Genomic DNA, 27,227 nt, shown 5'->3' on the forward strand with positions numbered 1-27,227 from the left:
GATATTTATTTCTAGTCTTATTTTATCCAGTACACATTTCTCAGAATTTTTGATGTGCTCCTCTAGTCAGGGCTGTCTGTGCCAACACAATGACGGCAACCTCCCTCCCACCCCCCTTCATCCAGCTCATTATCCAGTGTCTGACAGAAGCAAGCGCCAGCTGCTCTACAAAAAGGCACATGAAATACTTCAGCAAGACATTAGAAAATCACCTGCCTATAAGGAAGAGGTTTTTTTCCCCGTCACCATTATCAACATATTGATACAAACATAGAATTAAAAGGTCGATTTTTCTTCAAAAGTCTTGTTACTGTAAAAATGAAACTTATAACCACATCTGGATATTCTGTTCCCATTCAAACATCCAATGAGTCAGTGCTAATGGGGCCAAAATTCTATCTCTGACCTTGTCCCTTCACGTTTCCCTTTTGTCAGGCATCTCTAAGGCCCTACAGCCAGTCAGCAGAAACAGGGACATGGCCAGTTTGAGACTCAAATATGCTGGGGCTTTACTGCCATGGCATCTTGTGACAGGGAGTTTCACAGGTAATTGCAGGCACCCGCAGGATTAGTTAATTTATTGACACATACCAACGAGGCACATCTGCATAACCCACATTATTTCTTTGGTAGCTCACAGCTGTCCTTGACACCATTTGACAACAAAGCGGACAAAAAAAATTCTCCTATTAGAGAAGTGCAAAATTCTTAAGTGTAATCTACCTTTAGAAGCTTCTGTGCCAAGTGGATTTTCCAAGATGTCTGTCATATCTTGGCTCCAAGCATCCTTCACGGCAGACTTAGATACCTTCCTGTTGTTCAGGCTTTGCTGTGGTCGGAAGTTATTCCTCAGGTACTCCACGGATTTGACGTGGTCTTGCTGTTCAGTGGTGAATATGGAGTAGAATGCCTCCAGCTGATCGCAGCCATCATGGCAAGGGAGAGAAAGCACATTAATTAGAAAAACAATGTGGTGAAATCCAGCCAGCTGATAAGAAAGTAAAATGGCAGGAAGTAAAATGTTGATGCCAAGACTGATAAACCACAGGGGAAGTCGGGCTGCCCACTGAAATCAGTGCCAACCGCCTTATCTCGGCACAGTGCTTATCCTGCCCAACAAGGGAGAAGCCCTTCTAGCAACCCATGGACGTCTGTCGCAGGCAAGGAAACATTTGCCCTTAGATCCCTTATCTGGAAGGATTTTGTGTGCGACACAGCCACATCAAACCCTCCTCACTCCTAGCACCGTTTTGTTTCGCAGTATCATCTCAAAAAGTGCTTCCAAGTCATTCCTCCCCAAGAACCTTCTCCAGGACAGGGCAACGCTACCTCATCTCTGAATATCTTATGAAGTTTAGCTGCCAGGCTAAGCTTCACAGACAGCTCTTGCAGCACTTTTGCAGGAAGGTCACTGCAGTTGTCCCACCTTTATGGGATGGACACCCAAAACCATGAGCTGGCTTGCCGATGAGTAGGCCAGTAGCGAAGTGGAGCAACCTCAGGACTACCAGCTCCAAGCGTCCTGACCTCCTACCAACCACTGTTCTCTCTGATACCTAACTACGGAGTGAGAAAAAACACAGAAGAAATTTATTTAGGCACAGTTAGCTTATACTCCTCTGGGAATAAGTTTCCTCTGTTGGATTCAGATCTGAGCTATTTTTAATAAAATGTATTAACCTGTAAGAAAGAACTGTAATTGGAAAACTTTTCTGTTACTTCGTATCTTAGTATTTCTTAGAAAGGAATTTCTAGCAAACTAAGGTGAAGATATTTTCACCTAACGTTTTTCTCACAGCTATCAAGGTCAGTATAGCATTTACTAATAGCTTGTTATCATTCAAGTCAAGAACTAGAATTAGTTGTGTTGCTGCTGGAAAGACTAAGCAAGACATAGCAGAGAAGGATTCAGTCCTGATATTGTTTACATCAACATCAATTACATGTATTGATAGTATGGATTTCGGGAGTACAGAATCTGGCCCAAGACTTTAAAAAAGGACTTAAATTACACTCATAGCTTCATGACAGGTCACTTTGAAAGCTACACCCTTTGAATTAAGCGCATCTGCTCTAAAAGCTACAAAATGTGTGACAGTCCTGAAACTTGCGACTGGGAAAAATTATCATTGCAGCCTCAGCTGATAGCACTGATAAAAATAATCAAAGGAAGGTGTAACAGAGCAGTTAAGCATCCTCCACTGAACCAACAGGCATCGCTACCATTATTTAATTTCCTTTCAAAACAGTAATCTGAACGTCTTTTGGCTGTTGCTCTCCAGCTTGCCCAGTCTTCTGGGCTTGACAATTCTAGTTATCAGGAATAAATCTATAAAATTTCTCTAACCCCCAGGGCAGGAGAGACCCAATTTTTACACATTTCGTTTGAAAAGGAAGACCCCTTGGAGTGGGCAGCACATTGAGCTGGCTAATGGATATATGTGTAGGAATGGTATCACCGGGAGCAGTGCATGGACAGTGGGAGGGAGAAAGGCTGGACCACGTAGCTCTGAGTTTGGCAGCTCTGCACTAAAACAGCACCAAGGGAGCTCGGATCTGCTACAGGCAATCATCTCCAAGACAAAAGCACAACTCAGGCTTGCACATTTTTAGCAGTAGTTTCCCTCTAATCACAACTACTTTTACCGTACAAGCAGGGAAACTGAGGCAGAAGGACAGGTGACCAGCAGGGAGGGGTGACAGCCAGTGACCAGTTCCCATCACAGGGAGCTCAGGTACTGCTTCCAGTCTTGCACATACTGATGGTGGGACCTTGATTGTGATTTTTTTGCATCTCAGAGGAATGCCCTATTCCCCAGTTCTCAACTGCAATTCTCTCTCTGATTCTTCAGAGAAACATCTTGAAAAATCTTGAAAACCATTTCCTAATGATTAGCAGGAGCCCTTCAGAAGCATTGATGGATGAGTTAAAAAAGGGGTAAAGGGACTATTATCTTACACTTTTGTCTTATAAAAAAAAAAAACCCAACAGATGATCCTGCTATACCCTTCTATGAAAGCACAAATCAAAATTCTTGTGAATATTTACGCATCTTTTGCATTCATGCACTGGAAGCAGTTTTGACGAAGCCAGCTAACAGGGCTTAAGGTTACTTTATAAAAGCTCAAGAACTTGGGTAGCAACCGCTCCTCTGAAGTCAAGTCTCTAGGCTTATGCTTCCATGACATTAATTGAATTTTTAAACTTTTAGAGAGAATTTTTAAAATATTTTCTTCTGCCATGCTACCTTGGGGAGGTATAATTGCATTTTAACAACTGCCAATTCAAATATGATTTTTAACCTTCCCCTTTTTATGTGTTGAAGTATATTTAAGTCATTTCAACTTCATTTTTACTATAAAAATATTATCTACCACAAATGAGAAATTAATTTATCTGTAGCTGCCAGTAGAAAAAATAATATAACAGCTGCAGTCAAGGAGCTACATTCATGCTCTTCAAGGAGTACAAGAGCTCCTGTTCAGAAGAAGAAACGAAAAGCTGTTGTAAGACTATTGTAGATACAGGGAAACCTGATCTAAAACTCCAAGTCATGTAATTACAAGCCATTAAAGCCTGATGCGCATAGTCTTCTAAGGGTTGAATATACAAATGGCAATTAAAAATACTGAAACCATTATAAGCACAATGAGATACTCTGAGGTATGCATTATGAGAGATAATGCCATGCTTTGGGTCATTGAATGCACTTAGCTTTACAATGCATCTGCAGGGTGACACAGCTTGTCCTGTTTTGTTGTCTAATTATCGGGAAAGATGACGATGATGAAGCACTGAGAATAAAACAGTGAAGCCTCCACAAATGGACCACTTCAGTACTGTCCTTTTTACAGCAGGGTATTTTGCACAAAAGCAAGGATTTAATTGGAACAGCAACAAAGCTTAAACAATATCACTTTCCTCCTCTGGGATTACAGGCTGCTTCATGGGGTTTGTGATAAAGAAGGTTAAACTATGGCAATGGATTATGTTGCACTGTTTCTATTAGAGGAACAAATAATAATCATAGCAATGGCAGGGTGGCAGGCTCTTTAAAATACACCGATCTAGAGCTGCCAAGGGGAAGAATACTATTATTTATTCCACATGTGTTGTAGTATCAATGAAAGTCTGTCTACACACAGAATTCCCAGCCTTTCAACCACACATGCAGGCATAAAGCAGCACAATGCCAAATTTTAAAGGCTTGATTTGGCACAGGAAAGAAGCTATGCCAGGATAAAGTACCTTTATACCATTATACTGACGGCTGTAATTGGTATTTACCAGTTTATGTGCATTTGGTAAAAAAGAAAAAGAAAAAATAAGTCATGACCCACCTGATGTGTATACAGGGTATAAAACTGAGCATGGGCCAGGCCTCGCAGCCACCAAATAATAAACAGTAAACTTATTGATGTAGTGAAAAGCTACAAGGGATTGCGAGTATCCTGCAGGCAAGGACAGAATTCGAAATGATCTCGACAATCAGAGAAATAGCCTGAAAAAAACAAAGGGTCTGATTCAACCGGGACCATGTGCAAAGAGTCCCACACTTTGGCCAGAACCGTGGGCTGCGTGAAGGCATGGTGTGCTCAGCACGGCTAGGGAGCGCTCTGTGGAAAGCCTCCAGCAAAGGGGTTCCTGCTGACCAGGAGTGGAACATAGGCAATAACATCATGCTTTTGTGAAAAAGGCAAAATAACACCAGCACGAGTGGCCAGATGCACGAACCGTGCCATGTCCCTAGCCTCAGGAGGGCCCTGGCTGAAGCGCTGCGACTGGTTTTGAACATGGAACTTGAAAAGAAAACATGAAAAAAAGCCTGGAGCAGGGGCATGGCGATCGCCTTCCACCCTTTTGAAATCTTTGACAACCAGCAACTGACAGTCTTGATCGCCCAGCGAACTATCTACATGTGCTTTCAAGAACTAGTGTATTTTAAAATTTTGTTTTCAGTGGCTTAAGCCAGATGAATAAAAGGAAAGACTAACTTCAGCAGGATGGCTTTCTAGAGACGACGATGTCAAAATACACTTAACTGGTAAACATCTGACTCCATCTAGCCATTACTTTATCAGGACCATTCTTCTCCAGGCAAATCTCAGACATTGTGTCTATTTGCATTAAAAGCTGCTATGTGCTAATTTTAAAGATTTGTGCACCAACTCTCTAAGCACATAATGGCAGCTTTAATGTGTTATAAAAATAGTTAAGCATGGAGAATTAATGGAAAGACGTCTTTTCTAATGTAATTAGTTCAAATTACTAAATCTGAGCAGAACTGAAATCACTCACTCTACTTTGAAAAGAAAGTTTCAATTAAAAAGAATAAAAAGGAACTCCATGTAAATATTTACACCACAGCTTAATTTAATCTTAACAAAACCAATACCAAATAAATCATTGAAAGGAAACTAGGTTTCATGTAGTACTGTCTTCTTAAGACTGATGGCTCATGTTCAGAAACAATATTACTTCAGACAAAAGAAAAAAAAAATCATCGACACTTCCTTTTTTGTCAACAGAAACATTTTTGTTCTCAAAATTTAAATGGCAGGTTTTGAAAACACTGTTTTAAAGAGGGCAAATCAAGAGATGGACTTCAGTAACAAAATAAACATACCTGATGGTAAGAAATGGGAACGGGCTTCCGAAAAACGATCCACTCCACGATCTCGCTACACGGAGGAGTAGTCAAAGAACCTGCGTAGCGGTAGTAACTTCCCAATGATGTCGGCAGAAGGTCCCTCAGCACAAAGGGATCCAGAAAGGTCTCCTTCTCTGCAGGGAAGATTGACAAGCAGAATTACACTTTTTTTTATGTGTCTTTAAAACAGACATCACATTGATAGGCAGCCTAACAAGGTGTAATGGCAACAACATGTTTTATCATATATATATATAATGAAAGATGAAATCGCCCTATCGGGAAGGCTCTTGTAAGAGCTGATGTGTTGATTATTAAAAGAGCAGCCAAAATGCAGGTCAATCCTATACCGAACACGCATACTCCTATTTGGAAGGCACGCAGGTGTGAAATGCCCTTGTTATCTCATTGGTTTATGTTAGCACAGAAACATAACCATGTTTCATAACCAGCAGCTTGCTGCTGCCCGACGGAAGTGCATCGCGTAGCATACCCATCCCGCCCCCAGCAGCAGGGGAAAGGGATGCGGGAGCAGGGTCAATCTCCCAGAGGTTGCTGAGATGGAGGAGGCAGAGCCATGCTGCCCAGCCAAACCTCCCTGGGAGCTGCTGAGGGGGCAGAGCAAGAAGCAGGGCTGCAGGACATCTCTGAAGCTGAGCTCCAGCATAATGTGGTGCTTGAAGCAGCCTCCAGCCAGCGCTCGTTCAGGACCGCCTGCACCCGGCCACGCGGGCATTGCCAGGATGCTGCTGGGTGGAGTCAGCACAGCACCAGAACCATGTTTCGGCGGTAGAAGTGCTGTCTCTTCTCCCTAATCCAAGAAACTCCTTCCCAGGGTCCAACAGTTTGGGGACAAACTCTTTCCTCTGAAAGCTCCTCGGACAGCCTGAAATGCAAACCTAAGCACTGAAAGCATTTAAGTTCAAGTAACAGTGACAAGCTGGTAATATTTAACATTGTGAAGAAAAATAAATAAATGAAAGGAGGGAACAGCTGCAGGCAAGACAATTTCCCTGCCATCCCTGAGCATTTATCCTCTGCAATTTATGTTGACTCACAGGCCAAAGCTCCCTCTCAGTCTGTGCAAAGGTGTTCACTGCCTCAGGGCATGCTGACACGCAAGGCTCTCCCATACATCTCTATTCCTCACTTTCTACATTCTTTGTGTCTCAAACAAGAGTCCACATTTGGGTAGCAGGAATTCTTCTCTCTCTCTCTTATCATAGCTGCTAAGCAAGCCCGCTCCCCCCGCAGCAGAGTGGGGAAGCAGGTAGGCTGGTGATTGACAGACACGTCTTCCAAAGTCAGAAGGAAAAGAAAAAGAATGAAGTCTGCAGAATTCACTTCCACAGCATCCCACCGTCTTCTAGAAGTCTTGATCAAATCAAGAGTTGTCTACACCTCTGAGCAGCAGTCTGATAATCAGAGGGATTTTTTTTCCTCCACTGCTGCTTTAAGGTGCAAACACATGATGCACTTCAGACACTCTCTATTCTTCTGCACAATATCAACATGCGTGCAATGTTTTTGTAGCTTTCAGTGTTCCAAAATATGAGTAATTCTATTAAAGTCAAAGTACACATTGCAACAGAATTCTGCAGTCTCTTCATTAACAATTTTCTCTTTCTAATCCAAGCAGATATCAAGCGCTTCTGCATCCCCAAAAAGGAAACAAGTAATAAACCACATTTTTTTCTCTTCATAATATACCTCTGGGAAAAAAAGTGTGCTTAGATAATAAATAGTAAAATATATATGATTGGCCAAAGTTCAAAGAGATTCTAATCAAGAAGTAATAATCACAGCAAAAGGTCGTATTTAATTTGATTGGCTTATTTTCATGCAGGAAAAATCGGTTAGAAAACCTGCAAACTCAGCCACAGGACTTCATTTCCAAATTTAGCATACACACATCTTCACAGTGAAATTACATGGGTTTCCTATTCAAGAAACTCTCTCTCTCTATATGGAAGTTGAGCACACAGTGGATCGCTATGAATCTGAAAGAGTGTTTGAACATGCAAACATTCTCTTTGCGTTAACAGCCAATCACTATATATGAAACAGGTAATAGAGGCATATTTGGAAAGAGCTTTCCTCTTGTATTTAAGCAAAAATGTTTCAGTTAAAATTAACAATTTAACTTTTTACAACTTTTATAACCTTTTATTTAGAACGTTGGAATCACTTAAGGTGCTGGACAAAGATTCTGTGAGAAACTGAGAATATGGAGTAACCCTTTATCAAAGGATGGCAGGAGAACGAAGCTCATTTTACACTTTCAAGGATTTTTGTGCCATATGCTGACAATATTATATTTTAATAATTAATTGTTCATCAAAGGAAAAGATGAAGAACAGGGATGCTAAATTCAAAGTTATTCAAATTGCAAAAATGAATAATGCATGACTTTTATATTAAATACACACTGTATTAAGTAGTCTACATTTCATCTAACTCTGTCTTTCATTTTTAAACGTTTTGAACTACAATACGAATAATCAACCAAGGGAAGCTTATTTAGACAGAGAAATACCTTATTTGAATACAAACTGGAAGTATCCGACTATGATTAAATTTTGGTTATCAATTAGGGAAGGTTTTTTCCTAAGCATTTGGAAAGTCACAGTCAGCTGTGAAAAAGAATATTTCTTGAGGTAAAAGCAGCTTTGCTAATACACAGTTTAAGTAGGGCAGGGTGTACTCAATCTAACTTTTCATGGCTACAAGCAATGCTGTAAGTTTTCATTAATGAATTCCAAAGACTAAAAAAAAAACCACCAAAAACATATAATTGGATTAAAATGACAACTGAAATAGATGATAATCAATTGATTATGCTTTAATAACATAACACTTTTGAAACCAGATTATTCATTTGTATCACTTCCATCTAGATGCATGGTGCAGAGTTTTAGAAACCAGAGTCACAAACAGATCTTCATGTGAAGGTTAAAGAAAACAGGACTCAGAGGTTCAGGAGTCCGTATCCTTCAAAAGCATATAGAAACAGTAAATGCCATTAAGTTATGTTCCTAAGAGCTTGAGATCTTTTTGAAAATGAGATTTTGAAGTCATGTTATTTTTAAAATTTCAACCTTAAATCAGTTATTACTGTTGGTAAAACGGTAAGGAGAATAATGTGCAAGCTAAGCTACAGCATTCACTGAATATGGCAGAAATATTTTATATACATACATACAGATGTGTATATATATAATTCCCACTAAGTAGGAAAGAACAAGGTAGGAAATAAGATCAAACCTTTATTCAATGTCTTTTATGACCAGTTCCTATTTCCCATTTTCAGTGCTTGGGATGGGCATGAGCTGTGCCCAGAAGGCTGGGAACAGGCTGAGCGTGGTGAGGAGTTTATTGGAAGGAGAAAGCAAACAAGGCTGGGAATGACATGATCTACAAGATGGCATTTGCTGAGAGGTACTATGGGAAAACCTGGCAGATATAAGCAATATAATGTACCAGTGAAAACATCTGTGTTCACCTGTGAATAACGGAACCACTGCAACTGACACTGCGAAGCCAATCCAAGAGCCACCTGTTCATTCCTGCACACAAACCAGAGCCCCACACCGAAGAGGTCTCTCCTGCTGTTCCTTGTCCTACTCCCATCTCAGCACTCAAACGCAATGGGCACCCAAGCAGAAAAATACACTGAAGACTCAGAGATCGTGGCCCTAACGACAGGTCCTCAAACTAGAGATCGTTTCCCCAGGAAAGCAACGATAAACGTGCTGCTGTGGCCACCACTCCCTGGCAAGGCAGAAAAGAGCAACACCCGAAACATCCACTGAGAAGCCCCACTAATGCAGTACAGCCCATTGTATCGACAGTTAACAAACAGCAATTCTTTGTTTACAGCGCCAAGGCTCGTAAAAAAGCGTCCACTCTAATATTTCCAAAGGAAAAATTAGCAAGTACCACAGATTCGTTGTTGACAATTAGGACAATGAATGTGACATTTAAACCACTGAGTGTTCCACAGCATAAAAGGGCAATACTGCATTTTAACTCTTACCTTCACAAAAAAGAATTAACAGAGCCAGCTGGTAATGTATTTGGCCTTCTGATACAACATTCACATCTGCCTCCCATAAGAGCAACGTGAAAAGTGGCACCCGGTATATTCTTTGTTTGGACTGGTAAATCTCCCCACTATTTCGCATGGGAGCAAGGGCCATTGTTTGTACAACCCAACTCCAAAGGCAGAGCAATTGCAGGCATGCTTTAAAAAGCTGACCTATTTACATTCTGTATTTGCCAAGGCATCACCACTAGATGTGAACTAATATGGAATTGTGCACAACAGTTTTCCAAGCAAAGAGAAAAATCTTAAAACATACCCGCAGTGGATCTCCACCAACTACTGCAGTTTTCACAAGCTGATGCCAACAAATACTATACTGCAAGAGCCATCAGTTGAATGTTTTGAGTTCAAAGACTGGCTTGCTAAAAATATCTTCTGTAAAACACTATATAAAGATAGATCTGAATTTTAACCAAATCACTGTAGAGTAAGAGGCTTCTTGAGATATGCAGGTAAACAGCACACAACTATCTGTGATCAAAACTCTATTTAAATCTAACAGGAACTTGGACTGGACATCACAAGAAAATAACTATATGCCAAGTCAATTTATATCATGGAATGCTTTGAGACTTTCATCATGCTTTTCTGTAAGAAAACAGGAACTTGGCTGCATTGAAAACAGTATCTTAAAATGAGCTTATTTCCAAAATTAACGTATGTGCAACGCCTGATAGGTGGAAATGTTACCCAGCTACACTTTGAATAACTGAAATCTGCAATACCAATATGAAGAGCTTTGAAAGTCTCCCAAATTTGTTAAACAATGTTACTGCCAATTTCATTTTCACAATGAGCCAAGTCATTCTAAAGCTTCTGCATTCAAACATTTAAAAAGCAAACACAAAAATAATCAAAAGGACACCCTGCCGCACATCCACTGAGCCAGAACTTCCCAGATAAAGCAGGCTGCACATCAGAGCCAGGGACCAGACTCACGACGGTGATTTCAAAGATGAGATTACAAATATTACACGTTACTTTAACTGAAAAGATCAGCAGATGAGTACTTGCTGTGTAAATCCAGCATGACGAGCAGTTTCTGGCCGTCCTCTGTACTCAGGGTAATTCTTGTCATTTATTGTGCAATTATTTTTCTCACTTTTATTTAGTTTTTTAAAAACCAGAGCCTCTGCTGAACAACGTAAGTCTTGCAGACTGATTTAATGAGACAACCAGTGAGCAGCACAAAAAACAGGAGGAAAGAAAAAAAGGTAAGTCTTCTACACAAAAAAAAAAAAAAAAAAATTGAAGTTGAACATTTCCATACCACATGTTGGTTTCAGGTTTAATTTTTCTCACTCCTCTTAAAACAGCTTAGAAGGAAAAAGTTTAGCTGGGAAGGAGAGGTCTTAACTCTTTAAAGAAGCAAAAACTAATTCTGAACCTTTAATGTTTAAGCACTGCTGATGCTGAGCTTGGCAGAGTGGCTGCTACCATTCTGGACTGGGGTGAGACTTCTCCAGGTTTCGCAGAACGTAACTGGAGGCAGAGGGACACGTGGAGACAAAGCTGGAGGGACACAAAAACTAAGAAATACAGAATGGGACCCTGACAGAGGCACGGTGAAGTGAGGTGGAAGTGGCCAGAGGAGCACCGGCTGTTCACGACTGCTCCAGCACAACCAGAGCAAAACCGGACATTCTCAGACTTCATCATCTCTCTCTTCTCAGTAAACGTCCTCGAAACCCACCCAGCTCCTTCTCCCTGCAGGTGCTTTGTTCACACTCACCTTCAACCTTAATTCTTAACTTTTAACAACTGCAATCTTCTTTTGGTTAGTTTGAATTAGTTTTTCTGTGCAATATATTAATTCTATGTCAGCTCGCTGGTCTTTACTCAGCTGTGACCAGCACTGCTTTCCACAGAGCAGACAGGTGAAGGACCAGAGATTTCCAGCACTTCCATCATTTGTTCTTTTAAATGATACGGACCCCTGCAGCTATGCACAGAGCTGCCCTATATAAAGGTGTGAACTTATCACCTCTGCTCTCATCTTCATTTCCCACTTCCCTCCTCCTCCCCTTTGCTCCACAGTAATCGCGTCCTGGCCCCCTTTCACATGGCTACTCTTACTGTGAACACAAGAACAGATCAGAAAACAAAAGAATATATCCAGATCATCCCTGAGGAAAAAGAAATGCTCCTCCACATTTCCTTCTCAGTTTAACACATCGCGCTGCTCTCCCTTTGACGGCCTTCCGTGTTCCAAATTCAGCTGCTGCTTTCTTCAAAGTTTTCCTTTAAAAGACGAGGTCCCACGGTATCACATCTCACCCTCACCCCTCTCCCCCGCCTTTCTTCTCTACAACCCCTGGATATTTGGTGCAGAAAGCAAACAGCTTGTCAGGTGGTGTTATGGTTAAAGTTAAAAACAGAAGAAAAAACCTGTCATGCTGCTAATGGTGTTTTCTTGTTATTATGCCTTCTGGTGTGATAGATCCACAGGGTAACTAACACTGTCTGGATTGCTTCCTTTTTAGTGCTGATTTACTTTAACAGGTTATTACCTGCCTTTTTGCCTAGGACAACTGAAGAGATGTGCGACATATTTATTCTCTATCCTTTTTCGTTATTAAAGCAATCCTGTTTCCACTGTATTTTGGTATGGTCTCCACAGCAGCCCCTGAAACTTTGGTGGTCATTACCAAATTGCCTAAACACCTCTCACCCATCTCGAGGGAGACCCAAGATCACACTCTGTTCCATGCTGAGCTTAAGTGATGGCATTTGAATAATACAAAGGCAGAAGAAAGAAGCAAGGTTTTTTCCCAAACTCCCTTTAAAATAAACAAAAAGTTCCTCTTCCCCTCACCCCACATTCACTAACAAGCAACAGATGCCATCGATTCACTTTGTACCTAAGCTTTTGATCTGGCTGCACTTTGATTTTCAGCGCTCACTTTTGACAAGGAAGGGAATAAGAGCTCCATTTTTGTGACATTAATAGAGGCTTTTCTGCTGCGGTAATTTATTTGTGCTCTGCTAATAATTTTCTGCTGATCCATGTAGATTCTTGGTGGCAGACACAGAGAACAGGACAGAGTGACAAAACATGGTTTCCATCACCATGAAGGATTTCCCAGGGACCTGGGATAGTGTGGGCTGCTGTTCCCTCTGATAACCACTTGCCTGGCACGGTAAAACCGGACTGTGCAGAACACCCGTGCCCAGGCTGGGAGAGAGCAAACGCTGTGCAGAATGCAGCACCAGGCACCGCCCTCTAGACCAAAATCGGGGAAGCAGACTCATTTTAATACCTTTCAGGCAGTTGGTAAGAACACGGAAAAGGCATCTCTAAGAGGCTTACATACAAAATGGTACTAAAAAGGGCAAATCAAAGACAGCAGAGGTGGGAAAAAGCAATGTTTCTGTGCAATAGCTCCATCCTGCTAGGTGCTCCTCTGAGACCTTGCTGAAGCATAAGGCAGACAAAAGCTTTAGTAGCCATTTTAATGAAAATCAACTGTATAAGACATAACCTGGTATTTCACGTTCTCCTGTTCTCACAAGGGCGCGATCATTCTCTCTGAGGCCTCAGGAGCTGCCTCGACCCTTCCACAAGAACAGCTCTGTCCTGCCTCATGCTCCTCAGCATCACGAGGAAGGATGAGGAGCAGAGAGGGGCTCAGGGCAGGGCACCCAGCCAAGGATGTCAGCAGCAAAACAGAGGCAGAAAAGGCTGATTTGCAGCACCATGACTGGGCCATGTGTGGTGCAAGTACAGCCAGGCACTGGTGACTTTATTACTTTACCCAGTGATCCAACTTCAGCTAAGGATGTGCATCACCCCACCAGCACCTGCACTACTGAAGACCTTTCCCATCAGCTGTCATGATGAGAAGAGCGTTTGAAGAGGAGCTAAAAAAGACCCCCAGTGGTCAGAGCTGAAAAACACCAGTGAGTTGGCATCAGAAAATTCGTCCTCCACCCCTTCTGCAGAGAGGGCTGCACGATCCCAGCTGTCAGTCCCTGGCAGCCTCCGTGGCAGACGCACGCTCGTCGTGTGCTTCGCGGCGGGGAAATCGGGAGTGAGAAAAGCAGGCACCTCGCTGGCGGGAGGTGTGACAAATCCTTGGCAGAGCACAAAACCAAAAGCAATTTTAAAATCAGCAACAGGCATCTGACAGCTCTGAAAAAAGCCTCCTCGGTGTTCGCGTGCCTTTGCCACGCTCTGCGAGGGTGGATGCGGGAGTTGGGGAGCGTCGACGTGATGGGAACGTACTGTTCAGCAGGAAGATGCGGGGCAAACTCGAAAGCTTTATCATTGATCCAAACATTGTTAGGCTGTTTGCTACATTACTGGTTTTCCTTCCAGCTAAGAAACTTTATGTGGTTGCTCATGTAAAATTAAGCTTAATGTGGCGTTAAGATTCTACAAAACTATGCCTGGAGATGAGGAAACAAAGTGAACTCTGAGTAGCGACTAAACCTGTATTGATTTTTATGCATGCGCTTCTCCATCGTTGTTACTAAGCTGGTGACACTGTGAAGGGCACAATTATTTATGTTCCATCAAATTAGTAAGTAATTCAAATCCCTGACGAAATCTCCAGCAAAAATTGCTTTCACTTCCACAGAAAGTCCTTCTGACACTTAAATTGTTCACTTATCCCTGGAAGGGCACTGTAAGAATGCAAGAGCTTCACAGAAAAAACCAAAAGCTATGCAAGAAAAATTAAAAACCAGCTCACCGCTCATCAGTACCATCCCTACACCTATCTGAGGGTCATTGCGTCTGTCATCATCATGAGGACAGGCCAGAGTGGGTGCCCTATACAGCGTGGTGCAGAGTGGAGTCCCTGTATAGGACCGGGCCTTCTAGTACCACCACAAGGCTAATGAAGAAATGAGGATGAGGAGTATTTGTGTGGGTGTGTAATTTCCTTTTGCAAATTGAATTATTGCGAGGAAGGAGTGACTGTCCAGCACAAGCCAGGAAGGATGCTCTGCTGGTTAGAGGATGAGGGATATTGAAAACCAAGGAAATTTTACTTTAAGAGATGTGTTGAGATGAGGCACATGGGAGGAGCAAAGCTGAGGGGCTGGGGATCTCTCTAGTCAGCAGAGGATATATGAACATGGTCTAATTTAAAAGTAAGATGGTTATCTCAACTTTCTTACATATTCTTGATTTCTACATTATGAGCATATGCCTCTGTATTGTGATGACCACCTAAAAATAACGTGTGCATGGAAACGTTATAAAACACGAAGAAACTTAAGGTTTCAATTTTGCTTTTCTCCAGTTCCTTTTGTTGGACCCCTGCTTGATCTCACCACTCCATCAAAAAACCACAAGTGTTTTCCACTGTATTTCAGCCAAAAAGTCCATGTTGCTTTAGGGTACTAGTCAAATTTCACCAAATGGAAGGCAGGAAGAACCTTTTCAGATGAATTCATAAAAATATGCTCAGAGAAAATGTAAGTAAATTACATCAAGAAAAGAAATGAGGATGTCTGGAATAAAAGCTCACATCTTTACTATTATGCTATATAATAACATTAAAAGAGAGATACGATACGATACTTCTTTGCTGAAGCGTTCCATCAATATTTAACTTAAAGAGAACAATTTCTTTGAACAACTGCTTTGTAGGAGGAAATTCCCTTACTCTAGCCACCAAAAGAGCCTTAGAAAAGGCCTTTAATCAGAGCCTTTGAAACAGGAAGGAAAGCAAGATTTTCCTCTTTTTCTTCCTTAATGTTTTGAAAAGGAAACAAGCTATTGAAATATATCAAGCAATTTCCTTTACTTGAAACCCTAGCTGCCTTCTGTGCATTGTGAGCAAAACAAAAATAAATGTCTTTTATCCACCTAGGTTTTGCTGTGGGTAGGCAGCACCAAGACGGGCTAATCATTATGTGGTCAGAGAATCACAGCCTCGGGACTGTGTCACATCCTACCCAAACAATTATTTTTGGGACTGGAATAATACTCTTAGGAGACACCAGTATGATTATTCCCTAGTGGCTATTTCAGCTGCAGCAGCAAAGAGCAAGAGAGGGAGCAGAAAAAACCCAATGAGATGGCTAAAACACCATCACACTTACGGGGGGGAAGAGAGTCTTGAAATAGAAGGCTGGTAGAAAACAAAGCTAAAAAGAGACCCTGGTCCAGTTAAATGGCAGCTTGACTTCAGTACAAATTAATCAGCCACTGAAAAATCCTTGCAGCCCAACTCGTCCTCACTTTATTTTTGCTAGCCTGTTTTGTTACTCAGTGGGAGCGAGATAATAACATCTATTTTTGTGGAAAACACCACAGTTTTTCAGCTCAGTGTGTTGTTTTTATTTCACAGCAGAACACTGCAATTTATAAACAGCAAAACCTATGGAAAATTCTCTAAATGAAGGACTTTATGGTATGTTATCACTTAACCCCTATTTTTCACTTTCTTTGGATTTATTGGTGTTCCGAGTTGCAATGTTAAATGACTGAAAGTAGAGCAATTAATCTAAAATCCTATTTGTTTTAATCTAACACTGTCAACCAGTTTTAGGTCTGCAGTCAAGAGGAAAAAAAAATGTTTGTTAAGCTCTACAGCACTAGCTAATGTCTAAAGACAATCCTCGGAAAAGGTGCAAAGATGTTTTATCACAGCACTATAGATGGGACGGAGATTTATTATAGTACCTAGCACCATTCCAGCAGATGCCTTTTGAATTACAATGAGATTATTAAAACTTTACAAATCATTACATTAAAACCTGACAAGAGTACTTTGGGAACTGGAGCATCTCGATGTCATTGCTAATGATGCATTACCTGTGATAAGGTTTCAGGAAAATTCCTAAGTAAAAACTGGTTATAAAAGTATAAAATATATTAATATTTATTTCAGTACCTGCTATAAGTTCAAGGATAATAGGTTTATATGCATCAGAACAGTCGAATGATCGTATTTATGTCAGCATTAGAAAGATGTTCATCTGCTGCAAAGTTTAATTAATTTTCACAGATAGTTAATTTTCTGTTTCATTATCAGCTCCCTAAATTTGAAAGACAAATAATTTATAAACAAATAGTAACTTCAGAGAGGGGTATTTTTAGAGCAAACAGAAGACAAATAGCAGGAGTGAAGGATCAACGCTGCCTTCGAATTACTAATATGAATGATAGATTGTAGTAGGTTTTGATTGATAACTTACGCATTCTAGAGCACTGACTGAAAAGAAACAAATTGTTTACTGTTAACCCCAACCCATTTTCAGGTAACAAATTACTCTGATCTTTACCAATCAAATAATAGCTGTGATGCCCTTAAACATCAGTGAATGAGGAATGTGCAGGCTCACTGCGTCCTTCCAGGGGTGACCTGATCCCGTAAGGACAACATTCCTGCCCTTCTCCCCTTCCTGGCAAGAAGAAAGTTTAAGCAGCTACTTACCGTGATGTACGACGCCCTTCAACCCATGGATAATGGGATCCAGTGCTGAATTGTCCCTCTGACTGACCTACATGCAAAGGATACAGGATTGGTTACATCTATTCTGGCATCAGGCAGAATAGTCTCAGTTTAATCTTCTAAAGAGGAAAAAAAAAAGATGTTATCTAACAAGCTGCTTAGTTCTCACATTCACAACAGCTCTTCACCAAATGCCAAAGATACACGGCGTAATAAAATAAAGCAAGGAAGGTTAAAACAAAAGAAAGCATCCTCAGAATTCATTAAAACATTAGCCATATTATCATCCTAGCAAAGCCTAAACACAGAGAGATGATTTTTCTCCAGCTACTTCTACTTTCATAGAGGAAAACTGCTGTGATAAACAGAAGTTGTCTCAGACCAGTCCATTCCTCACTGATACAGGAATAAATCTGGCGCTGCCACAGGAATCAGTGAAGCTGGACTCCTTTCAGCCGTAATGGAGTTGGGCCTTGGCATCTCTTTACTATTTGTATTTTTACATTTATTTAATTTAGTGTCACTCGGACGAAAGAAAGGGGAAAAAAAAGCTTTGTGAAGAAATCTAGAAGAAATCTCTGATATTTGGCAATACAATTGCCTGTACTGCCAGGCCAAAAACCGGTATCCTGCAGTATTTCTTCTGTCCCTCAGCAATCACCCATGTCCTCCGCAACAGTGAGACCCAGCACCAGAGAGAGGAGGGGAAGGCAGCAGGAAGGATTAACCCTGTTGAGCTCCACAACTTCCAAATTAAACCCATCACTTCAGTCACTCACTTGTAACACAGTCAAGGAATTTACAACCAACAATGCAATTTTTTTCTTAACCTTTTGCCTCTTCAGAGGTATTGAAGGAATAACTCACAATTTCCGTGAACACCTTCCATTATTTAAGATACTTGCCAATTTACTTTTGGGAAATAAATACTGCCATGTTCCTCATTCACATGGTACATTTTTCTTTTTTTTTTTTTTTCCACCAGTCAGTATCAGAAGCCTGAGCAGTGTTGATCATTTTCAGATGGACTGCTCCCAGCGGGCAAACACATTGAACGCAAAAAATCTTCTGTACTTTGCTGCTTGCCTATGATCTCAAGGCGATGAGGAAAAAAAGAGTTTAATCACTTTATGGTCAAGTATCAACATATGAGGAAAGGAGTGGACACAAAAGAAGAAATTCCTGAGAGGACCTTGTGCCCAGCCGGCAACACACTGTCATGTGAAGTGCAGAACTGGCATGGGGCGTGCTCTTAAGAAGGGATCATCATGGACAGCAGCACATCCAAAACATGTGTTATTGTAAAAAAATCACAAATTCTAATGGGCTGAGAGAACTGGAATCCACTGGCCCAAGATTCACAAGCACAAGCATGTCTCTTCTCGTCCCTCCTCACCATCACTAATTAGGAATCTTAGAAACCTTATTATCTTCTTAGCCAACTTCATTGAAAAAAACTGCAACAAACCACCTTTCTTTTTTTTCTGTTTATTTGGCCTTTGAACTACTCTGCTGTGTTCAGGACACGTTTTCGTACTCTTGGCTAGAGACAAAATGGTTTGTTTTGGTTTGGTGTTTTAAATGGAAATTGAAGATCCTTTTCTCATCACGGTACTCCAGAACTTGCAACAACCAGGTAGGGCAAGATATGCAATAAAATTATGAAAGTAGCAACAGCAGCTTTGAAATATATATAGCTTAGATGTTACTGGCAATAATATTATTAGCCCTGAAGGCTTTAAGCTCTTTGAAGCATGAACTTTTATATGCCCAAAGGGGTGCTCCGTACACTTTGGATTCTGTAGAAATAATAATCACAGTATGCTAAACCCAATGACCCACTTTGTAGGTTCTGTCTGGCTTCTGGCAAATCAACAGTAAACACTAAAAATGCAGAATTGTTGCAAGACACCTTTCTGCATCTTTCCCATTTACTCAGATTTCTCAAAGATCTAATTATCACTAAAAAAAAAAAAAAAAAAATATTAAAAAGCTACCAGGAATTTAGTACAAGACTGTAAAAAAAACTTGCACTGGACTTGAACAATGTTTTATTTATTGCTGCTTAACCGTAAGTTGTAAAGAGTTTTATTTTGTTTGCTTTGTTTTTATTTCTGGTAACAGCTGCAATCAGTTTGAAAAAAGCAAATAGATGGAAAGAATCCTAAAGGTTAAAATTCTTCCTTTTGGGATTTTCTGTCAAAGCAGATCAATTCTTAACCTCAGCCTTGGCAGTGCCCCTTTAATCTGCTGAGTTGGTATGCCTACATAGATCCAGCTACACAATCTTTTTGATAGCATATTTTGCAAATGTGCTGTGTTCTTTAATAGCATGAAATCAACAGCCACGTTATTGCTTTGGGAGCTGGAAAGCAAATGCTCCACGCATCTCTAATCATGATTTCTCCAAGGGTATGGGGAGTGGGATCTCACGTTTCCTTAAAGATCACGTGCAAACAGGTAGCACCCGCGGAAATGTCAGTTCAGAATTGTATGGAATATAGTCTGATCTTCAAGATGCTTTTCCCCTTTTTTCCTTATACTCACACACTATTCTCCCACACCTCACTACAACTGTTTCAGGATCTTGGCAAGAACACTACAGAAGTGCCCAAAAGTTTCCTCATTTTGTAAAATAGTTCAGGCTTCAGTGCAAAACTTTTCTTACATCTTTTTTCTTCAAGTTCTTAAAAAAAACCCACCACCTTGAATTTCCTCTCTGTTTTTTGCACTTCTCTGTATCCTTTTTCTGCCTGTGTTCATAGAGAAAAGGAGGTTTCTGAAACCCAAAATGTCAAGTTCTATCCCTATTGCTGAATGTCTCTGATTTGACTGGCCTGGAGCTACCATGCTGGTTGAGATCAGAGATTCATCCATACAGGAATCCTGTCTCTGACAACAGCTGATACTTAAAAGAAAAGAAGGGCAAAAAAAGCAGAAGGGAAAAAAAGGACAAAAATCTCTAGAATAAGAAGTGTCCTTCTGACCTCCTTTATGATTCCATGTCATGAAGCTTGAGCTTATTATCCTTCCACGAACTGTTTTTATCTTCCTCTGTTACATAATCTGTATTACAGCAGTGCATTTTTTATTATCTTATGAATATATCCTGAAGGAAAACAGCAATGAATTCTTCAGACTGTCTTTACATGTCACATTTCTCATGATGCCTTGGCTGAAGAGTTAGAGAAAGACCATACGTCTGTAACTGGGTCTTCAGCACTATGGCTTCACCCAACACACGCCTGCCAAAGCTGCACAAAGCTTTTCTTTTCCTGTGAGAGTAGTGCAATGAGTTTCCCCCTTCTCGCTCAAGAAGCTAACACAGAAGAAACATCACGAATGAAAATTTCTCAGGCACAGGAATTTCAGGTGCAAATACAAACCTGCTGTGCTGCTGGTCATGAACGTGCTGCGCAGCAAGTATTAATGGGACAGATGGAAAACCATCCTGAAATTGCCCTAAAATACCCACAGTACCACTACTACAAATGTTGTTTCCTGAACAAGATGCTTTTGCTCAAGATTGACTAACACTCTGCAGTAAACAGGATAAATAATGCTTGCGTGCATCATTTATAATTGAAAAATGCCTGTAATCCTCTTCAGCGAAATAAATAGGTAACTATCATGCTAAGCACAAGGGAAAAATAAACACAGAGATATCATTAAGCAGTTTCCTGTGCTAACAGAGCTCTCACCATAGGGTAAATATGGGATGAACATGACATGAGGAAGGAAAATCTCTTTGTTTATCATACCCTTTGGGTGACTTCGATACCTGGTGCACATGCCATTTCGAGTAGAACGAATGGCTCAACGTTATTGCAATGAATAAAACAAGCATTTGCAATGTAGGAAAAAGTAATGCACTGCCGTGGTTTAACCCAGCTGGCAACTAAACACCAGGCAGCAGCTCGCTCACCCTCCCCACCTCCAGAGAACGGGAAAGAGAATTAAAAGGGAAAAGGGAAGGAGAAATGTGGGTTGAGATAAGAACAATTTGATAATTGAAGTAAAATAAAATTTAAAGTAATAACAATAAAAATGCTAATAAAATGCTAGTAAATGAAAAAATATAAAATAATAATAATAAACACAAACAAGTGATGTGCAGTCCTGGCAAGTGATCCTGAAATAGGCAAGTCCTGAAACAGCAATCCTGGAAGAGCAAGAGGCCCCAAAAGAGAGCAAGAGAGAGACAAGACCCGAGAATCCAAACTTCCTGGCCAGCACTCATCTCTAACTAGGCATGATGTTGCATGATATGGAATATTCCATTGGCTAATTTGTCCCTCAATCCTAAATCTAAATTCCAATCATAAGTTAGAAGTTGTGGGACCTTTGTCCTGGCCATGCTTTCCCCCAGCCTCTTGTGCTCCTGCACACTGATGAAACATGGGAGGCTGAAAAGTCCTTGATGTCTCAGCACCAATATAAACATCAGTGTGTCATCAACATTCTTCTCATAAAAACCCCCATACTAAATCCAAAACATAGTGCCATTGTAGCCACTAAAAAGAAAACTAACTGTCCCATCTGAAACCAGGACATTTACAAGTGACCCCATTCTGCAGTCATAAAACGGAGATGTTCTTCAAGTGAAGTCATGGTGGAAATCATTACCCTAGACAGGTTGCATTTACTTACAGCTCCTGCATGTAATGTGGGGACTGAGAAATGATTCATTCCTCAGTGAGCAACAAGGTTGATCAGTCATGAACTCTATTGACAACACCGTTAACACCTTTCAACAGCACAACTTCTTCTCCCCTTGCTTGAAAGTGCTGTTCCTACAGCCTTACCTTCAGTGTGAACAGGCTAGGAGGCAGGCCAGGGAGATAATCACCTTCTTGCAATAATGCTATTAATATTCCAAAGAGGAAAGTTCCAGCAAAGGAGCAGAGCAGGAATGTGATGAGAGGACACACACCACCACAGACAGGCTGATCATGCTAGCACAGGCACCAAGTCATATCATGTAAAAACAGACTTTACTGGGCAAGGTACTACTCTACAGAAAGCCCCTGTGTTACAGTGGTACTAAGATCAGCATGTCCTAGTCAGTTTAAAAAACCCCAACCAGCTCTCATACTCTTTCATTCATTGTACATTAAGTAGCTGAAAGCTCTCTGCTCGTCTGATTATTTTATAGGACAAACCCAGAACCTCCTGAAGTCTCTGATTTTACAAAAAATCAGCAGAGTTGTGAAGTGTTAAAATTTATACCACATGCTATATAATTTAAACCATATGCTGAAGTCATATAAGTAAACCAGGACCTGTCTTTCTGCTGGAAACAGTTCTATAAAGCAGAAAAAAACACATCTCAGACAAAAATTTTGAGCTTATAATGACTTTTTTAGGAAAAATAACAAATAAAACCAGAAAAACAGGGGAACCCATAAACACATATTGAGGCAGTTAGAAAGGCCACACAGCAACACCAGATCTTACCTCTGAGACCCCTGCCCAAAGGGCCAGACTCCCCACCATTTCCCATTGCTCTGGGCAGCCTCTCTGAAAGCCAAGTTATCCTCGCACCAATCAACACGAGTAGGTTTGCAGGAAGCACCACAACGCTCACTAAAGATCCCTGGTACCAGTCACCTTGTGAAAAGTAGGTGAATATTAATAGCTTGAACAGCTCAGGAGTAAGGAATATACTTTGCTTTTACAAAGCATATACTTTGCTTTTCTACATGTTTAAATAGATCTATTGTATTGAAGAAAAGAGTGTGGGGGAAAAAAAAAAAAACACAGAAGAAAAACCAGCTATCGGTGTGATACGAAATACAAATTTCTCTCTTACTTCCACCTTAAAAAAAATCTGGCATTTAGACTTATTAAACTGTCATAAATTTGCAGCAACTGCTTTCAAGCTCATTAAATGGGCTCACAGACAGTACTGCAAAGCATCTCAGAACGAAGGAGAATGCCGTAGTCGCCTATATTGAAAGGCAAAATGACATGCATTTTGTGCAAGTCAGAGCAAAATGAATGGCAACAATTTTGTGACACAGTACCTGAGCCTTTCCCCTCCGAATAGTGATATAATTTACTCTTCTCTCCCACTGCAACATTTGGCCCTTGACTTGGAAACTAAATCTTCAATCTATCAAGCCTTACCCATCTGCTAAGTAAAATGGCCAGGACAATCTGCATGCCTTGAATGCGATATAGCCAGCTGCTCCCAGAGCGCTGCGGCATTAACATCCAGAGACCATCCTCTTGTGCTGTAAAGGACGGTGTCTGCCAAGGATGAATGACTACATACTTAACCGTGGCAGCTGAAGCCAGTGACAATGGCTGACACAGAGAGATGCCAATGTGTCAAATTCTACTTTCAATTACACCGGTGAAAGCCAGGGGTAATATTCCCCCAACCGTGTGCCTTCAGCTCCCATTCAGCTCGCGGTTATCATCTACAGCTCACCAGCCAAATACTCAAGTCTCCAAACACCCTGTACAAACAACTAAGAAGAAAAAGAAAACTATTATAAATTAACTAGGTTGCAGAGAGTAAATTGTCCTGTAGGGTTTCAGGACAATCAACACAGTTAAACAATTCATTCTCTTATCAGCTCAGTAGTGTTGGAGAGATGCCAGTCCTCAATCTCTATGGGAAAGGACCTGATTTTCACTGTTTTAGAACAGAAATTAGAAGAATCCCATTAATGCAAACATTATGGCACACGATATGTATTTTAACATCACAGCAACGGCATTTCAAAGAACCCAAGATAATCACAGTCAAAAGAAACAGACTTTTCTCAGCAAAGGGAAAGTACTTGGCATATTGCTTGTGAAACTCTTCAAATGTATGTCTTCGGGGCCGAATTATTTCAGAGCTAGCTTACAGACTGGGTAGGTCCTACTCCCAACCCTTCTGAATGATGACACTTTAACCCTGTGTTGGTCTACAGCGTTGCGAAAGGATACACATCCTGGCTTTGTGGTATGCACTCTTTTGCTCTGCACAAAGTCTATTGTCTCATCTCTCTCTTCTCTTCCTTTTGAAGACCGCATTGTAAAAGCTGATTGTGGATAAATATCTCATTTCTTAAACATTTCTGAATAAAGGGAAGTGAAATATTTCAGCCAGATCTGGAATGTGGATGAACAGATATGAAAAGTTTACATGTGCTTTGCTTTGAAATATAGTAGGAAATATTTATTTGGACTTTTTCAGGAGAACTGATGGGTGAGAATGGATACTGGTGGACACTACAGCACACTGAGCTACCTGTGAAGGCAGGAAAATGCCCACAGAGCTCCCAACACAATGATAAGCCAGATTTGGTGCTCTAAGTTTTTCACCTTCAAAAGCACTAAATGATCCAAGAATGATATATTCCTGCTCCTCCACAGACGACATTTTCTTCTATCTCCCCCATATATGCTATAATTGCACATCTCCCATACGAGTCAATGCAAAAGGACAAATCTGGCCAAGAGCCTGCATCCTGACAGAGGTGAGCTGGGAGACAGAAAGCATTTGCCGTGTAATGAATGGACTGCCCAAAGTGAGTATGCTGCAGAATATCTCTGTATGGGAAAACAAGAAATGGAAATAGCCCCCTTAATACTTCAAGTTGCTGCTCATGTGTAAAATCAGAGAGAATAACAGGTACCCAGGCAAGATGTGACACTGAACCTTATGCTGGCACACGCACTATTTCACACAGATACTGCAATGACCTTTGGTTTTTTAAAATGTGCATTAGAGCTGAGCTCGCCTTTGCCCACGGCAACTGGTTTCAGGTTCAGTGATTTGAGGCAAATTCTGTTGAGTTAAATCTGGGTTTTGGCCTTCAGGTGTTAACAATCCTGCTATGAATGAAAATATACTGAAGTCATAGAGGTGCATACACTGGTGGAGGAGGATGTTCCTAGATGTCTCATTCACTATGTTGTTTGAAAAGAAGAGGAAAAAAAGTTAATGAGTGTTCCAATGATTATTTTAAACAGAGTAATGGATGTGCATTGATCCTTCTAGCAAATTCCACTTTGAATAATACATAATTCTGACTGAAAGCTTGCTAGTGATGTATTAACTTCATATTTCATCACAGCTTTGGAGAGTATCTACAGTGAGATATTAACTAGCAGTGCCAAAGAGGAAGCTGCACTTTTTCCTTCTTTTTTCTTTTTTCAAGTCCAGAATGGTTTTAAAAGCTATTGAACTGACTTTGGGGTCAGGTGTTCTGGCTGTCCCTCATCTTTGGTTGAGTGCATTGCAGCTACTTGCAATCACAGCTCCTCTCAGCCTTAGCTCACCCCCTCCTTCATTTCATACCTGCTGCCTCTGGACCTGAGCTAGTTACAGATATTCTGGGACAAGGATGGGACAAACTAGGTTACAGATCAGCCACTTCCACTTTCGTTATGTCCAACAGGGATCCTTGAAAATACAAGAAGCATAAATAGTCACTTTTACACCAGAGGTTGGCTGAAATATCAGTGCCCCAAAAAGAGCAAAGGGACAGCACAGGCTACCTCAGAAGAACACAGAACAGAATTTGCACCAGCGTGTTGCAGGGCAACATGCTAATATAAGAGAGTGTCTCAAAAAAACCAACCACGAAACTCAGAAGCAGAATTAAGTACTGCTTAATAACTCAGCTCAGAGTACGTTGTGTTAGTGCACGCTGAGTTTCTTTGTTAGCGGACAGAAACATCGATCGTCTATTGCACACACGCCAGCAGCTGACTGATGTGCTCACTGGGCTGAGGAAGACTTTGCAGCCTCCCTCCTGCAGCATTACCTCCATTCAGTATCACAAGATTTGCAACCACCAGGATGGCAAGAAACAGCCAGCAATGTATTTTCCTTTCTTTAAGACACTCGTTTGCCCAAACATGACTCACTTCATTGATAGAGTAGGCATTAATTTCCCCAAAGTATTCTTGCCCTTCGAAAGCACGACGCAGCTAATTGACTGCAAGTGAATAGCACATTCAATTAACAAATTGTTGAAAGATCTTGATACACATATATCTGAGGAAAATCAAAAGATATCTGTAGCCCAAAAGCACAATCTGATTAGTAGTAATAGAATATCTAAGATACAAAGCTGTGTAAAAGACAAAAATGTAATTGCAACACAGAGGACAGCCAGTGTCAGTGGCAGATTCTCAAAGCTGGGAAAGCTTGATTGATAGACTGTACCATCTGCAGCTGCGCAAAAAAAGGCTAGAGTGGCTGCAAGTTTATTTAAAGCAATTTTGGTGCACTGAGCCTACTTGTTCTCCTTTGAGAAAATAATATGATTTCTTCATAGAGCATGTAGTCTACTTATTTAAGCAGCAGTGTGCAAGATCTCTCAATCCTACCAGCAGTTCGGCTGGAAAAATGACACACCAGGGGGTAACATTTTATCAGGATGGAGGCTATTTTATAAAAACTGCCATCAGTTATAAACTGTTCTCACCATCTGAGTTTAAAAAAAAAAAAAAAAAAAAAAAAAAAAAAAAAGAGTTGGGTCTCTTTTAGAGTTTCCACAATCTGCTCAATTTACAGGAGTTTTTAGTTAAAAATAACCGTTTTGACCTAAGTAGGGAGGAAAACGAAATGGTGTAATGCAAAAAAAATATAATAAGCACTACAGCCAGATCATCCTACAGCACCCACTTTTTTGATATACGGCTTCACACATTTGGAGAGGCTAAACTCAAAACTGTGAAACCAAGAATGGAAGTTAGCTTTCATTTTCTTCTGCTCCTGGCTTGAATTTTATACAAACGTGTGCAAATGAGAAAAAAAAATATCTTCAGCTTTTTTCTTTGGAAAACAATGAAATCTGGTGGTTAAAAAAGAAAACGTGCTGGGCAAAATGCAAAGGATGGAAGGGAACAGGTCAGATGGGCATCTGGAACCCCAGCATTTTGCAGGGTTTTTTAATTTAATTGCTCCAGCTAAGCTTGCCTAGGATGCAGCAGAGACTTCCAGCCTTTTCTCTCTTCCAGCCAACACAAAGGATTTTGGTGACAGAGGTCACAACAATCACCCCTTTAAAATGAAGAAAAGGAGTCGTCTCAGCTTCCCGACATCTTTCATTC

The 27,227-nt window shown here is 40.8% G+C and overlaps 1 protein-coding gene across 1 annotated transcript in view; it reads right to left on the bottom strand.

Moving 5' to 3' along the window:
• The window catches only part of PTPRG (protein tyrosine phosphatase receptor type G), a 409,944-nt gene that overhangs the window by 95,163 nt on the left and 287,554 nt on the right, over nt 1–27,227 (bottom strand). The window contains 3 exon segments of the mRNA XM_086619000.1: nt 724–916; nt 5,628–5,785; nt 17,148–17,214. Coding sequence (XP_086475126.1) covers nt 724–916; nt 5,628–5,785; nt 17,148–17,214 — 418 coding nt within the window.

This window comes from Tauraco erythrolophus, chromosome 12, assembly GCF_009769465.1.
Source record: "Tauraco erythrolophus isolate bTauEry1 chromosome 12, bTauEry1.pri, whole genome shotgun sequence".
Classification (NCBI taxonomy): Eukaryota; Metazoa; Chordata; class Aves; order Musophagiformes; family Musophagidae; genus Tauraco; species Tauraco erythrolophus.